At 35.0% G+C, this 12,989-nt stretch overlaps 1 protein-coding gene across 8 annotated transcripts in view; it reads left to right on the top strand.

Moving 5' to 3' along the window:
• Positions 1-12,989, top strand: part of EMB2016 (mRNA methyltransferase EMB2016) — a 53,588-nt gene that overhangs the window by 6,528 nt on the left and 34,071 nt on the right. For all 8 annotated transcript variants that reach the window (XM_039129542.2, XM_088721175.1, XM_039129543.2 and 5 more), the window contains exons 2-10: positions 24-129; positions 1,028-1,116; positions 2,734-2,857; positions 7,689-8,357; positions 8,477-8,845; positions 8,937-9,041; positions 10,004-10,186; positions 10,682-10,823; positions 10,914-11,095. In XM_039129542.2, the coding sequence (XP_038985470.2) occupies positions 55-129; positions 1,028-1,116; positions 2,734-2,857; positions 7,689-8,357; positions 8,477-8,845; positions 8,937-9,041; positions 10,004-10,186; positions 10,682-10,823; positions 10,914-11,095 (1,938 nt within the window). In that variant the 5' untranslated portion in view covers positions 24-54. The remainder of the gene's footprint in view (positions 1-23; positions 130-1,027; positions 1,117-2,733; positions 2,858-7,688; positions 8,358-8,476; positions 8,846-8,936; positions 9,042-10,003; positions 10,187-10,681; positions 10,824-10,913; positions 11,096-12,989) is intronic.

The following is a 12,989-nucleotide window of genomic DNA, read 5'->3' on the forward strand; positions in this document are numbered from 1 at the left end:
TTGTTGCTTATGTTTCTTTTCAGGCTATGTCTATCTAGAGTTAAAGAAGAGAGGATGGGCCGCCCCGAGCCATGTGTCTTATTTGCTCAATCATTTGTTCATTCTCAGCTTGATGAATATGTCGATGAGGTCAGACAGTCTCTCTTATTAATCTTAAGTTTGCAGAATAATAGTCAATATTTTAGTTATGGAATTTATTTTCTTTTCCAATGCCATCTTTCGTTGTTTTTTGAAGCTATATTTGGTTGTTCTTTACATGCAAACTCCTGGTTCTCTTGGATTGAAGTTTTCTTGGAAAAGGTATTTGGTTGTTCAAAAGTAGAGAGGTTCTTTGAAAGTGAGATTTTTTGGAAAGTGTTTGGTTGTTTAAAAGAATGGATGCATTTTTCTTACAAAAAAAGAAACAATAGATACGAACAGTCTGTTTTTTGGTTAGGAAAATATACAATTTTGAGAGGACTGACCCAAAGACCCAGTCTGATGCAGAAATCTGGTGTGGCGTAGCCTGTTGATATCCCCCCGTGCAAAATATTTAAACTAAAATCAGAAGAACGATTGCTGAGTGCGATGTCAGAATGATGAATTCGGAAAATCTCACTCCAAGTAGAAACTTCCAATACTTTGATTTTGGGATTTCCTTGATTTCAACACATTAAACACCTTAGCGTAGAAAATTACAATTTCCATTTTCAGAAACCGTGTAAGATCGCTGAACATTGTAATCTTGCTGGTACACCAAAATGCACTGCGAACATTTCTTTTATCTTTTGTGGAATCAATTGTTATTCTCACTACATAATTCATGCACCATTTGTTCTATCTTTGTTTCACTTTTGTCTGTATCTATAAGGATTTGCTTGATAGTTTCTATGCGCAAATGCAAGGCATAAATTTTCTTGAATGTTCAGCAGGACAAATGATGTATACATAAGTTATGAAGAAAGTGTGAATATTTTCTGAATATTAACTCTAACAGTTTACTTTTTCTTGTTCAATACTTTTAATGATGTTTTGCATATCCATGCAGGTGCTGTTTGCAGAACCTGTTGTCATAACTGCTTGTGAGTTTCTTGAGCAGAATGCTTCTCCGTCTACACCAAACTTATCGCTTATTGGGTATGATTGACAGCTTTTTTCCCCTTCCATTTTTTTCAGAAATGCATACATATATGATGACAGTTATTCTGATTAAAGTAGTTTGATGACTTTTACCTTGTCTTTTATTTGTTAATCTGGAGTTGGAAAAAAGATATGGTTCTTCTTAGGAAAATCATATGAAAGAAAGGGAGCATGCGAAGACGTTCTATGTAATGTGGTCAAAAGTTTTCATTTTATTAACGGGAATAAATATTATAGCCTTTTGCCATTTGCATCATCTCATCAAGACAGTAACCACATGTAGCTGCATTCTATTTTGTTTGCATCCATAACTATGATGTGCCAGTCTGAAAGTTTAAGATGGTGATGGTAACATATTTCTGAATTCTGATCTTTGGTGTAGATTGGGTAGGTCATCTCTATTTGATATATATTTAACCTGAAAAGTCATTGAGTGAAACTTCTGCGATTTTTGGCGGTATGCTGGAACAAGGTTATCCGGAAAATAAAAAAGAAAAAAGGTATTCAAGTGTCATGCTTGTGCTACAGAATGGTTGATGCTGTATCAAATACCATGCGAATATTGCATTCGCTGGCATGAAGATTTTCAAACTTGTGAAGAAATATCCGATTGATCTGCTAGGGTATTTGATGGAAATCATGCTTTTTTGAATGCAAGTCTGTGCATGCATATGCTTATGAGCATCCAGAACATTGTCTAAGGAATTTAAGAACACATACAAAATATATTTCGGCATTGATCCTTTGAATTATATTTATTTTTTATTTGTTCATAGTATTTATGCATAAAAGGTACACAGCATCTGAAGAAAAAAAAACAAAATAAAAGGTACACAGCATCAGAAGAAATAAAAACAAAATAAAAAAGGTACACGGCATATGAAGAAATAAAAACAACCTGTAGTGGCCAATCTATTATCTGCTTATCATTGCTGTCTGTCATCACCATCATTCATGTAGTCCTGTATATTAGGAGCATTACATGATGATGGTATGTAAATGCATTTCGATTGCGTGACAGCAAGGACCTATAAAAATCAAATGATAGATTGCTGGAGACTAGACAATTCAGCTTGAAAGTTGCTTATCTACCTAAGATAGTGAGAGCACAACTTAATTATCTTGCCACTTCTCTGCTTGCTCATGAGTTGTGGAGCTTATCTCATCACCATTTATGTGGAAGAGTCATCTCCCCCTACTGCTACAATGGGGACATCTTGGAACACCATGGGGTTATCAAATTTCAGTGTCGCTGGCAATCCCTGTTTACCCTTGTTAGGTGGATGAAGCTCATGGATCTTTTGTTGAATAAGCACATGGATCCTTTGTTGAATAAATCCTCATAAAATCAGTAAAAGTCATAACCTCATAAAATGTTAGTATTGTCATCTTCGACGAAGTTATCACCTTCTCCGTAGTCATTCAGGTAAACTGTGATATGGAAGACCTTTCTTTCATTTTTGATATTTTATGGGTATTTCAACTGGCAAAGTCTATGCGTGATCTTCATCTCAACGAGGACAATTTTTCTAGATTTGTTTTACATGGCTAATTTTGAAGGGACATTTTAAAATCATTCTGAATGTTGCTTGTGTTGGAAAATTTCTCATGCAGCGCGACATCCCCTCCTTCATTTGCTTTGGAGGTTTTTGTCCACTGTGAAGGGGAGTCACGATTTAGGCGTCTTTGCCAGCCTTTCCTCTACTCACATTCTTCATCAAATGTTTTGGAAGTTGAGGTAAATTCTACACTGCCTTCTTCTCTACTTCCTCAGTATGACTGCCTAATCTGTCTGAATATCTACTTCACGATTCACACTACAGGATAGCTATTCATGTTAGTATAGAATATACTAAGAAACTTTTCATGAAGAACAATTGGCTACCGATTTCCATGAAGCCAAAGATTGTGAATAGAAGAAGCCAGCTGGCTGTGTTTTAAATTTTTTCTCATGCATCTCTTAACTGAATGCTCGTTCATTTGCTTTGTTTTGAATACCATATGGCCTTATGTTTCAGAGTTGAGGAGAAATAGTGTCTATCAAGTCTGGGAACAAAGATCCGAAGAGAGTACATAAGATAGGTTCTTGGTTTGGAGTTTTATGAGTAGTACTCTTTGACTATGAGAACAAAGAGCACAACAAAATGTATTGTCATACCGAAATTGTTCTTTTAAAACTATGGGTGGAGGAAACTTGGTTAAGTTCAATAGTGAACATACCAGCTATTATCGAGCTTTTTTCCTTTCCCTCTTTGTAGAATGGAAAATTAGAAGTGCACAATGTTGCTAATAGCACTTGGAGAAATTAAAATTTCAGTTTTTAATGATGGTGAAGATTGAGTTTGTGAGAAGTTTCAAAAATGCTTTATCAAAATACTATTTGCTTGCTCTGATGACTTCTTGTGGAAAGTTGGATTATTATGCTCATTGCCATCTCATGCATTGATGAAGCGTTTGATGGTTGAGAATGCTATCGAAAATCATTTATGCATTTTGCATTTCCTTTGTTTTGTGAAGAAGTCCATGCAAATTATTGGTGTTTTTATTGAGTTGGTTGTCGCATTATTTAGAGGCAAAATACTTCAATCAAGTATTGGGTCTTGAAAATGGGATGTTAGAAAACCAAGTATATCGATGGATGCCGAGCGCGTATATTGATATTTCTATATATATATATATATCTTCTTAGGCCGGTTTTGTAGTTTGACATGCTTTTTATGACTATTTGTCAACCTAACGTCAACTCCCAACCTTTTTCCATTTGAGCTTGGAACTCTCGTTGCTGATATTTGTTGATACTAATTCTCGTCTTAGACTCGTAGGAAACTTATTATAGGATCGATACTAAGCTTATGTCTTTTATGCTATGGATGATATTCATAAAGATGTACTGTGGTGTATATTGTTTGTAGATGTTATGTAGGTTATTGAGAAAGAAAACAACAAGATTAATGCTATTCATGTAAGTATTAGAGGATATGATACGACAAACAAAAATATATGGGGCATAGTTTCTGGGAAAACAAAAACAAGCATGAGGGCCTTACAAGTTTGATTGTCTAAGATACCTTATATCGATCAGATTTGTTATCTAGGACCTGCTGTGCAAAACAATGGCAGATAGATAAAGACATGTAATACAATTAAAGCTGGTTGGATGAAGTGGAAAAATGTGCTTTTTGTGTATTGTATGGTTGACTTATAACTTGGCCCCTTAAAGAGGAAATTGTAGAATGATATTAGAGCATGCAATGTTGTATAGCTTAAAATGGTGCACGACTGCACATAATGACGTTTTGAAAAGACAAGATGGACATAGCAAGAATGATAATGCTAAAATGGACGTGTAGTAAAAGTAGAAAGAATAAAATGTGAAATGGGTATACTTGAGGAGCTGTAGAGTGCGCGCAAATTAAGGATGAAATGATGGAGAATCAACTAAGTTGGTACAAGCACATGCAATAAGGGGGGGATACTTTGATCTTGGTTGAAAGATATGGGAAGAGGAGGGAAAGTCCTAGGGTAATGGGAGCAGAAGTTGTGAAAAACGATATGGATAAGCTTGAAGTTACATTAAGATCAGCCTAAATAGGAGACTGTGGCAATTGACGATTCATAGAACTGAGCGTAAATAGGGGGTACAAGACTTGAGACTTGATGCTTGTGGCTCTGTTTTGTGTATCTCTACCTATTGAATTGGTTGCATTTGCTCTGGAAGATATAGGGAGGTTGTGGGTGCTCCATTGATTTGTTTGGGGTGTGGATGATTGTTGTATCAAAGTATTAGGAAATTACCACATGTTGCTTGAGAACTATTGTGGAGAGATGTCAGGGAAAATTAACATCACCAAAAGATTTGCTATTCTGCCTACATCAAGGCATGGCCTTGAATGCAATTATGATTGTTTCGCTATGATGATTTCATCTGAATCTTTTCCTCCATACTTTCGCGAATAATATTTCACTTGAGTTGGTGTTGGTTGGATGGATACGGTGTGTGGGGGTGTGGTTTTCTCTACGGCGCAAAGAAGATTAAGGATTCTAGGTTTAATAATATAGAAGACTTAGTTTGGTGCCAGGATTGAGGTTGGGATGGACAATCAACTTGTCAATTTATGAGTGTTCACTAGCGAATTAGAAATCTTGAGTTCGAGCTTGTAGTTGTTTTTGGAGGAAAGAAACAGCATATTATAAATCGTACATAGTCATTTGACCCATAGGTTACCTCTACAACAAGTACGCTAGATTTACCTAGAGTGTCAAAAACAATTGAAGATTGCTTTGGGAGAGAGAACTCAGAGTCACACGTATTAGGCTCTAGATTTGCCTTCTGAGCCTCTTGAACAAGATTGAAGTAGCCTGGATGTGAGTCTAGTAGTGGGATAATAAGTGAAAGGGTTGCAGGATTAACATTTCTGACCATCAATGTTAAGACTCCTTCCTAATTCTGACTTAGAAATTGGTTGTTGTTTCCTAATTGAAGTTGATTTCTTGTTTTAACTTGTTTAAAAGTCCGTTGCTCCAAATCTTGTATTGCTAGGCCAAAATTAAACTGTTTGGTGTGTTTGATGTCGGTTCTATCTTCGATTGCAAAAGGGGTTTTATTTTATTTCTTTGGAGGTTGTAATATTGTAATAGATGGCCATCATTAGGGCCTAGCTGCCTAGTTTGCTCTCATATGCTGTTTGACATCCTAGGGAGTGTCCAAGAAGGTAACAGGGACTAGGCAAGTCGAATTAGAACTATTTTTAAGGACAATCAATTATATCCTAATTTTTCATATGCTACATTAATATGTATTTACTCATATTAGATGCGGATGTGTGCCTGCTAAGCACTTGGACACTTGAATACCCATGTCGGTAAATTGCAAAGTACTAGCTGTTTTTCATATTTTATAATTTAAAATTTGACTTTGATGTCTTAAACATGATTTGCCTAGGTGCATTGACTCTATCACATTAATGCTTGCATACCAAAGGTGCTGATGTTGTTACATTGATCAAAGGCTGCATGGAAGTTATCTGATTGCAATTTAGAAGAGGCAATAAGAAATTGAATATGAGGATCAAAGGGTAGGGATGTCAATGGCGCGGATTCGGTGCGGTTAGTGAAAAAACCGAAACCAAATCCGAAATCCACCATTGCTTCCCGAAATTGAAACCGGACCCGAACAGCTTTTGAAATCGAAAACCATAACTGCAACCAGAAAAAAATTGCAAAACCGAAACTGAAACCGAAAAACCAAAAACTGTTTAACTTTTTTTTATTCATTTCAAAATTTTCACATATAAATAACAAAATTAAAGATATGTTCCATAATTTCTATATTATAATTCATACCAACTCATCTAATAAATATATCCAAAAATAATGTGCTGTTCAAATTTGTCATTGAGTGGAATATGGGATGGCCCAGGTTATTTCATGAAGCTCCTAATTTGATTTCATCTTGAATACAAAGTGTATTAAGGGTATTAACCATCGGGTATTTTCGGTCAGGGAATTCACCAAAACTGAAACTGAACACGAAACCGAATGGTTTTTAATTTTTTAAAACCATCACCGAAATCATCCCCATTTAATTTCGGTTGAAACTGCGTCGTTCGGTTCGGGGACGGCTAAAATATTCGGGTGTTTGTCCCCATTTACTTCCCTATCAAACGGAGGAAAGTAGAGGGAGAATTTACGTCTAGCATGATAAATTAAAATACTGAAGCATTAAACAGTCAGTTAAGCAGTTGAAAGTTATTTGTACCTGAGTTATATTCTCATATTGTGAATAAGGAGAAACTTGATCTTATTAGTTGTACATTTTTCGAAAATACATAAGAGACAAGGTTTTGGGTATAATGGCTGAACATAAACATAGCTTTTCAAGAATATAATATCTCTAGGTAAGGTGAAAAACTATAAAAATAAATGCATAGTTTGTCATTGAAGGTTGTCTCATGTTGACCAATCAGATTATCGAGATAAGAGGGAGACTTTTTTTTTTTAATCTGTTTTAAGCATAATATGCACATGTACATGCATGACATTTCAGGTTGTATACCAGCCTGAAAAGAAGTGAGATTAAATTAAAAAGCACATGTTTTGAAATCCATTTAGGTAATGTATTAATGTCGCTTCAATCAATAGATTAAATAACTGAATGAATGCAGCATTGCATGGTATATTTTCAATGGTAAGCTCCATATGATCTTTCAAACTTCTAAATGAATTAAACTATTATCAAACACTTGAATAGTTGGTCTATTTCAATGGTAAGCACTGTCTAGCGAGTTAAGCAGGCTTTAGATGTTACTGTTATCTACAAAATTGTTTGCTATATTATAAGTTTGTTTGCACGTAATACGTGACTCTTCCTTATTCATACATCAAACTTAGAGATTTAGATCTTGTTGAATGCAGTGATCCTGGTATTAGAGGATTTCACATATTTAAACACATAATAATGTTGCTTTCTGTTGATGTTGGTTAATTTTTTTTATTGCTCTTATGTTAAATCTCTTGGTTTTGGTTATTACTCTGGATTATTCATATGCTTCATTGACAACATAATGCAGGCTATAGTTACAAATCATTTGGTATTAAGGGGTAGTTATCGATGTCTCACTCTTGTTGTTTATGGAAACACTGCTGAAGATCTTGGACAATTTAACATAGAATTTGATCTCGATACTTCTCTGGCAAATGTGGTTTGTTCTCCATCAGAGGCGAAGCTTGAAGACCTGCCACCAGCATTGCACTCGGCTAAGATGACATTCAAGGAATCCATATCTTCCCTGAAGTCCTTGAATTTTCTATTTCCTGAGTTTGACATTCCACCAGAAATGAAACAGTTTTTGCTTTTAGCTCTTAAGATTTGTCAAGTTTCTGATCATGAGAACACAATTTCTAAATTAGCAAGTTCTGTTGTATCAGCTGTTTGTTCATATGCCACTGGTAGCAATAACAGCTTCGCAGTCTATTGGGACCAACAATTGCTGAACGGGTTCACTGATAAAAGAAAAGATTCCCAGCAATTTATTAATGTTCTTTCTGAGGCTAGAAAAGAGCTTGTTGAACTCTATGAAATTCATTCTGTAAGGAGGGGTACTCAGTTAATGGAAGATGGAATTACTCTTGGATCAGTGGCTGAGTTGCCTACTTCTAAACTGCTAGTTGACATGTTTAATCAATGTTTTCCATTTTTCAGGAAATTTTCAGTTGATGAGCTACCGTTGCTTTCTCAGGTACATCCATTTGGTTCGCAAGTATTTTGGGTTAGAATTATGTTTGATCAATGGAAAGGCATGTCCATCTATTTCTCTTCCAGATTTGTGATGTATCTTACAATTATTATTTCTTTCAGATCAAAAACATGATTTTAGCATGGAGCATTGTTCTTGTCCTCTGCTCTTCACGAGAGAGTTGCTTTCATTTTGTTGATAATGGTGGAATGGAGCAAATTGTTGATTTATTTTGTTATGAGGCACAAAATTCTACAGCTATCACATTAATATTGCTTGGTATTGTGGAACATGCTACTCGGCATGGCATTGGATGTGATGGATTTCTGGGATGGTGGCCACGTGGAGATGAGAATGTTCCAGTTGGTAAAAGTGAAGGTTATTGTTATTTACTGAAGCTGTTACTGGGATGGCAACGGCATGATGTTGCCTCTCGTGTAACCTATATCCTACACCGTTTGCATTTCTATGAGACTGTCTCGAAATTTGAGGTTTGTTACTGCTCGTCAAAAACATTGATCATGCGATTTTGGACATTTTACTTACTGTTACTTCTGACCCTTTGTTTTTTTTTGTCTGCAGGCTGCAGTGCTATGTGTATTGGCTAATCTTTCTTCTGATTTCCATATTAGTACTGATGGAAGTGAATCACTTGCTGCCGCAAATTCTAAGCTCAAGCAAATTCTGGTTAGTTCTGCATTGATGGCTTTTGTGGTCAGGCTGCAAATAGGTTTGGTTGGTCTTTGGATTTGTTTGATCCAGAGGCAACCCCAACCTGTTTATAAACTACTGTTTCAAGTTGATGATTCTACTACTAGGATACAACAAGAATGTTGGGTTAAAATAGGACTCATCTATATCAAAGTCTGTCCCATATTTTTGAAATTCGGTTAGAATTGGTTTGGATTTGAATAATTTTGGGGTTAGGAGTTTTTTAGATATTCATAGTCGTTAATTAGATTACACTACAGATCTCTCATGTGGGTAATAAAGTATGCATCCAACCTATAACTGAGCAATTGATTAAGCATCAATTTTGATAAACACTCGTGACAATTTATCGCAGTATAAGTCCATCAGAAAATTTCGCATTGTGGCTCAATATGACGTCATGTGATGATAAACAAAGCAGTATACTGCTTAACTCATTGCAATGCTAATGGATCCAAATGAAGCCTGCATTTTGGCAATAAATAGGGCGATTCCTTCGTAATGATAATAATAATTTGTTCGTTATAGTGATTCAATAACCTATTAACTGTATTTTAGCGAACCATTACATTTAGTCTGCTTATTGGGCAAATTTAGCATGTATGTACAAGTCACATCAAGAATTGTTTGGTTGAGGAGCTCCCTGACTCATTTGGTCCATATCTTTGCTGGAGTTTGGTCCTGTTGAGTTGGGATAGGCATTGAATGTTTGCAGTTATAATACGGTCTTGTTCGGCTGGGGGCTGGGTTGGATCTTGGGAAAAGTAAACTCCATGTGTTTATGCGTGTTAAGCATGCATCTAATCATGTGCATGTCAATGTGGACATGTGTGCAAGCACCTGCATGCGTGTAGTGTGTACCTATTATACTGTTTATGTTAATTGTTATTTTGTATCCATGTTTCTGTGCAATATTTTGCTGACAAGATTTGATGCAGAAATTGATTAATATGTTTGGACCAATTGAAGATTCTTCTCCGTTGGCTTTTGCACAAAGATTATCTATTTCTGGCCAATCAGAGGGTCTGTTGTCTTACAAAGCAACTGTCAACTATATTACAACATGCAAGTATAGTTTTGCTAGATGGGACATCGACACATATTTGTTATCTCTACTTAAGGTAATCATGCTAATATGCCTACTGTCTCAAATTCCTGCATCTTGAAAAACCTATCAACCCTGACTTGTCCATGGAGTGTGGAGACAGCTTGAAAGCTCACTAGTTTGTGAAAAGTGCCATAAATTCAGATTATGATGTGTTTTCCCCCCAAATTTTGCCTTGCTTAAGCTTAAGGTTTCTTGTTCAACGCATTTCTACTTTGACATGGCGAATTCTCCAAAAGAAACAACTTCATAATAAAATTTTTAGATCTATATAATATACCTTGTTCTATTTCTAAGGTGCGAGTTTTAATTAAATCTAGAGTAAAAATTGCAAGCATTTACTTAAGCGTGCCTAAAGATTGCTTATTGTGCCTTGGTAGAATTTTTATGCTGTTCTCAGTCTTTTTCTGGTTAAAATCTGTGCACCTATTATGGTTCGGTATACACATTTTGATTTAAATTGCTATTTGGAATAACAGTTTGCTAAATCAAATTGACCTTGTCAAAACAGGAAAGAGGCTTTTTTCCTTTGTCAGCTGCTTTGTTGTCATCGCCTGTACTACGGTCAGCAAGTGGGAGCACAGCAGACATATTTATGGAAATTGCCACATCAATTGAATCCATACTTCTCTCTCTCCTTTTCTATCGTTCAGGTCTTATTGTTGATTCTCTATCTATTGATTCCCCGTTTTCTAATGATAATAACCAAGATGACATCAATAAAATCTGCTTTTGTTTACCAGGCTTATCTTTCTTACTTGTTCAACCTGAAGCAACTGAGCTCATAATTCTTTCTCTTCGAGATCCTGAAGATACAAGTAAGAAAGAATGCATGGCTCTTAGGCAGGCAGCTGTTTTTTTGTCAAAGGGATTCTTCTGTCATCCACAGGAAGTTGGGATGATCATAGAGCTCCATCTTAAAGTGGTCAGTTTATATCACATACATACATACATACATACATGTACGTTTATGTAAACGTGTATGTAGAACTAAGATTTCAAGTTATTGTCAAAATCAATTTGTTTCAGCAACAGAACCGAGCCCTGATTTTTGGTTTTGCCGGTTGTGATTAGTTTTGGCCAAAACTAACTAGTTTTGGCCCAAACTAACTAGTTTTTAGTAATTTCAGTTGGTTTCAGATGAAAATAATCATGCATGCCAAGTATGTTGGTTTAGCGTTTTTAAGTCAGTTTGAGAAAAATTCTTTACTTCTTTGAGCATGCTTAGGAAGTCGCATCAATTTCGAATCATTTTCTTTTTTTGAGTTATAATAAGGGATTCTAACTCATAGTGGCATTTTGTCGATGCGAGTTACTTGTTCAAGTAATTCTATGATTTCCAAGTCTTATCTGTTATTCATCCAATATCAGTTGAGTATATCTCAATAATTTGCCATAGCCATAATCATTTGACCTTTTCATAAATATTTGGGTTTCGTTTTATGGACCATGATTTACCTATTATTCCTATTTAGGGAAAACTCTGATGTTATTCCAAGGCTCTTCATATCCTTCCACACAACTCTATCCATGTTACTTTAGGCCTTTCCCTCCCTTTTCTTACAACCTTCAGCCCAAACTAGAGTACATTTTCACATTGGAGCCTTCTAAGGTTTTGTTGTACATGTCCATACCATCTTTATTGATATTTTTTGACCTTGTCCTTAATTTGCAGAAATCTGATAGCTCCTAATATTTTCATTTCTTAATCTATTCCTCTATATGTACCACACATCCATCTTAACATGCTTATTTCTACCACACTGGACTTCTTTTCATGTACTTTTTTTTATTGCCCGGGACTTTGAGCCTTACAACATTGGATGCCTTACTATTGTTCTATAACATTTTCCCTTGAGTCTTTAAGGTATGCACTTCATGTATTATCTTCCCATTATTTTGTATAGTAGATCTTGAATAAGGAAGCCGGTCAACTTGTGGTATCTTTTGTCCAACAGTCTTCATTTGTATTACATCTTCATGTTCATTTTTCACTAAATTTACATGTCATATAGTCTATCTTTTTTTCAACTAGTTTTAAACCCTTATCTTTTCCTCCATAAATCCAAATTTGTGTATAATATAGTTCTCTTTTCATCCATCAGCACTATATTATCTGCAAGTAATATGCATCACAGTATATCTTCGTAAACATTAGTAGTCAGTTCATCTAAAACCACTGCAAAAAGATATGGTTTGGTGTTGATCATTGATGCAATACCATTTTAATTGGTTAATGTCCTGGCATGTATTTTTTAAATTATTTTAATATACCATTTGTGTACCCCCTTCTTAAACCCCCCAAAATTACTTTTCTTGCTACCCTATCATAAGCTTTCTTTAAATCAATAAAGGCCTTTTGTAGACCATCTTCCTTTTCTCTACATTTGTTATCAATTCTACACATCTGTTTATCAATTATTCTTTCCCATAATTTCATAGCGTGGCTTATAAGTCTTCAAAACATATATATATATATATATATATATATATATATATATATATATATATATACATGCTTATAGATATACAAAAAAGGAAGATCGCGGGTGTGTTTATATATAATATAATATGTACTATAAAATATATAATATAATATATGTAACATAATATATATAATATGTGTAATATATCTATAAAGAGAAAGAGAGAGGCTTTCTCAATACGTTCAAATTGGCACGTAGTTGATAATATGAATGAGTGAAGCAGAAAAGATGAAGAGATTAGGATTTCTGCATATAATTGATATTAATCAGAATTATAAATATGAGATAGAAACCAATTGCTTTTTATTCAGGACTCTGATTTTTAATTGCATA

Source organism: Phoenix dactylifera, chromosome 5, assembly GCF_051530095.1.
Source record: "Phoenix dactylifera cultivar Ajwa chromosome 5, Ajwa_hap1_PhDact_Kaust_v1.1, whole genome shotgun sequence".
NCBI classification, from domain to species: domain Eukaryota; kingdom Viridiplantae; phylum Streptophyta; class Magnoliopsida; order Arecales; family Arecaceae; genus Phoenix; species Phoenix dactylifera.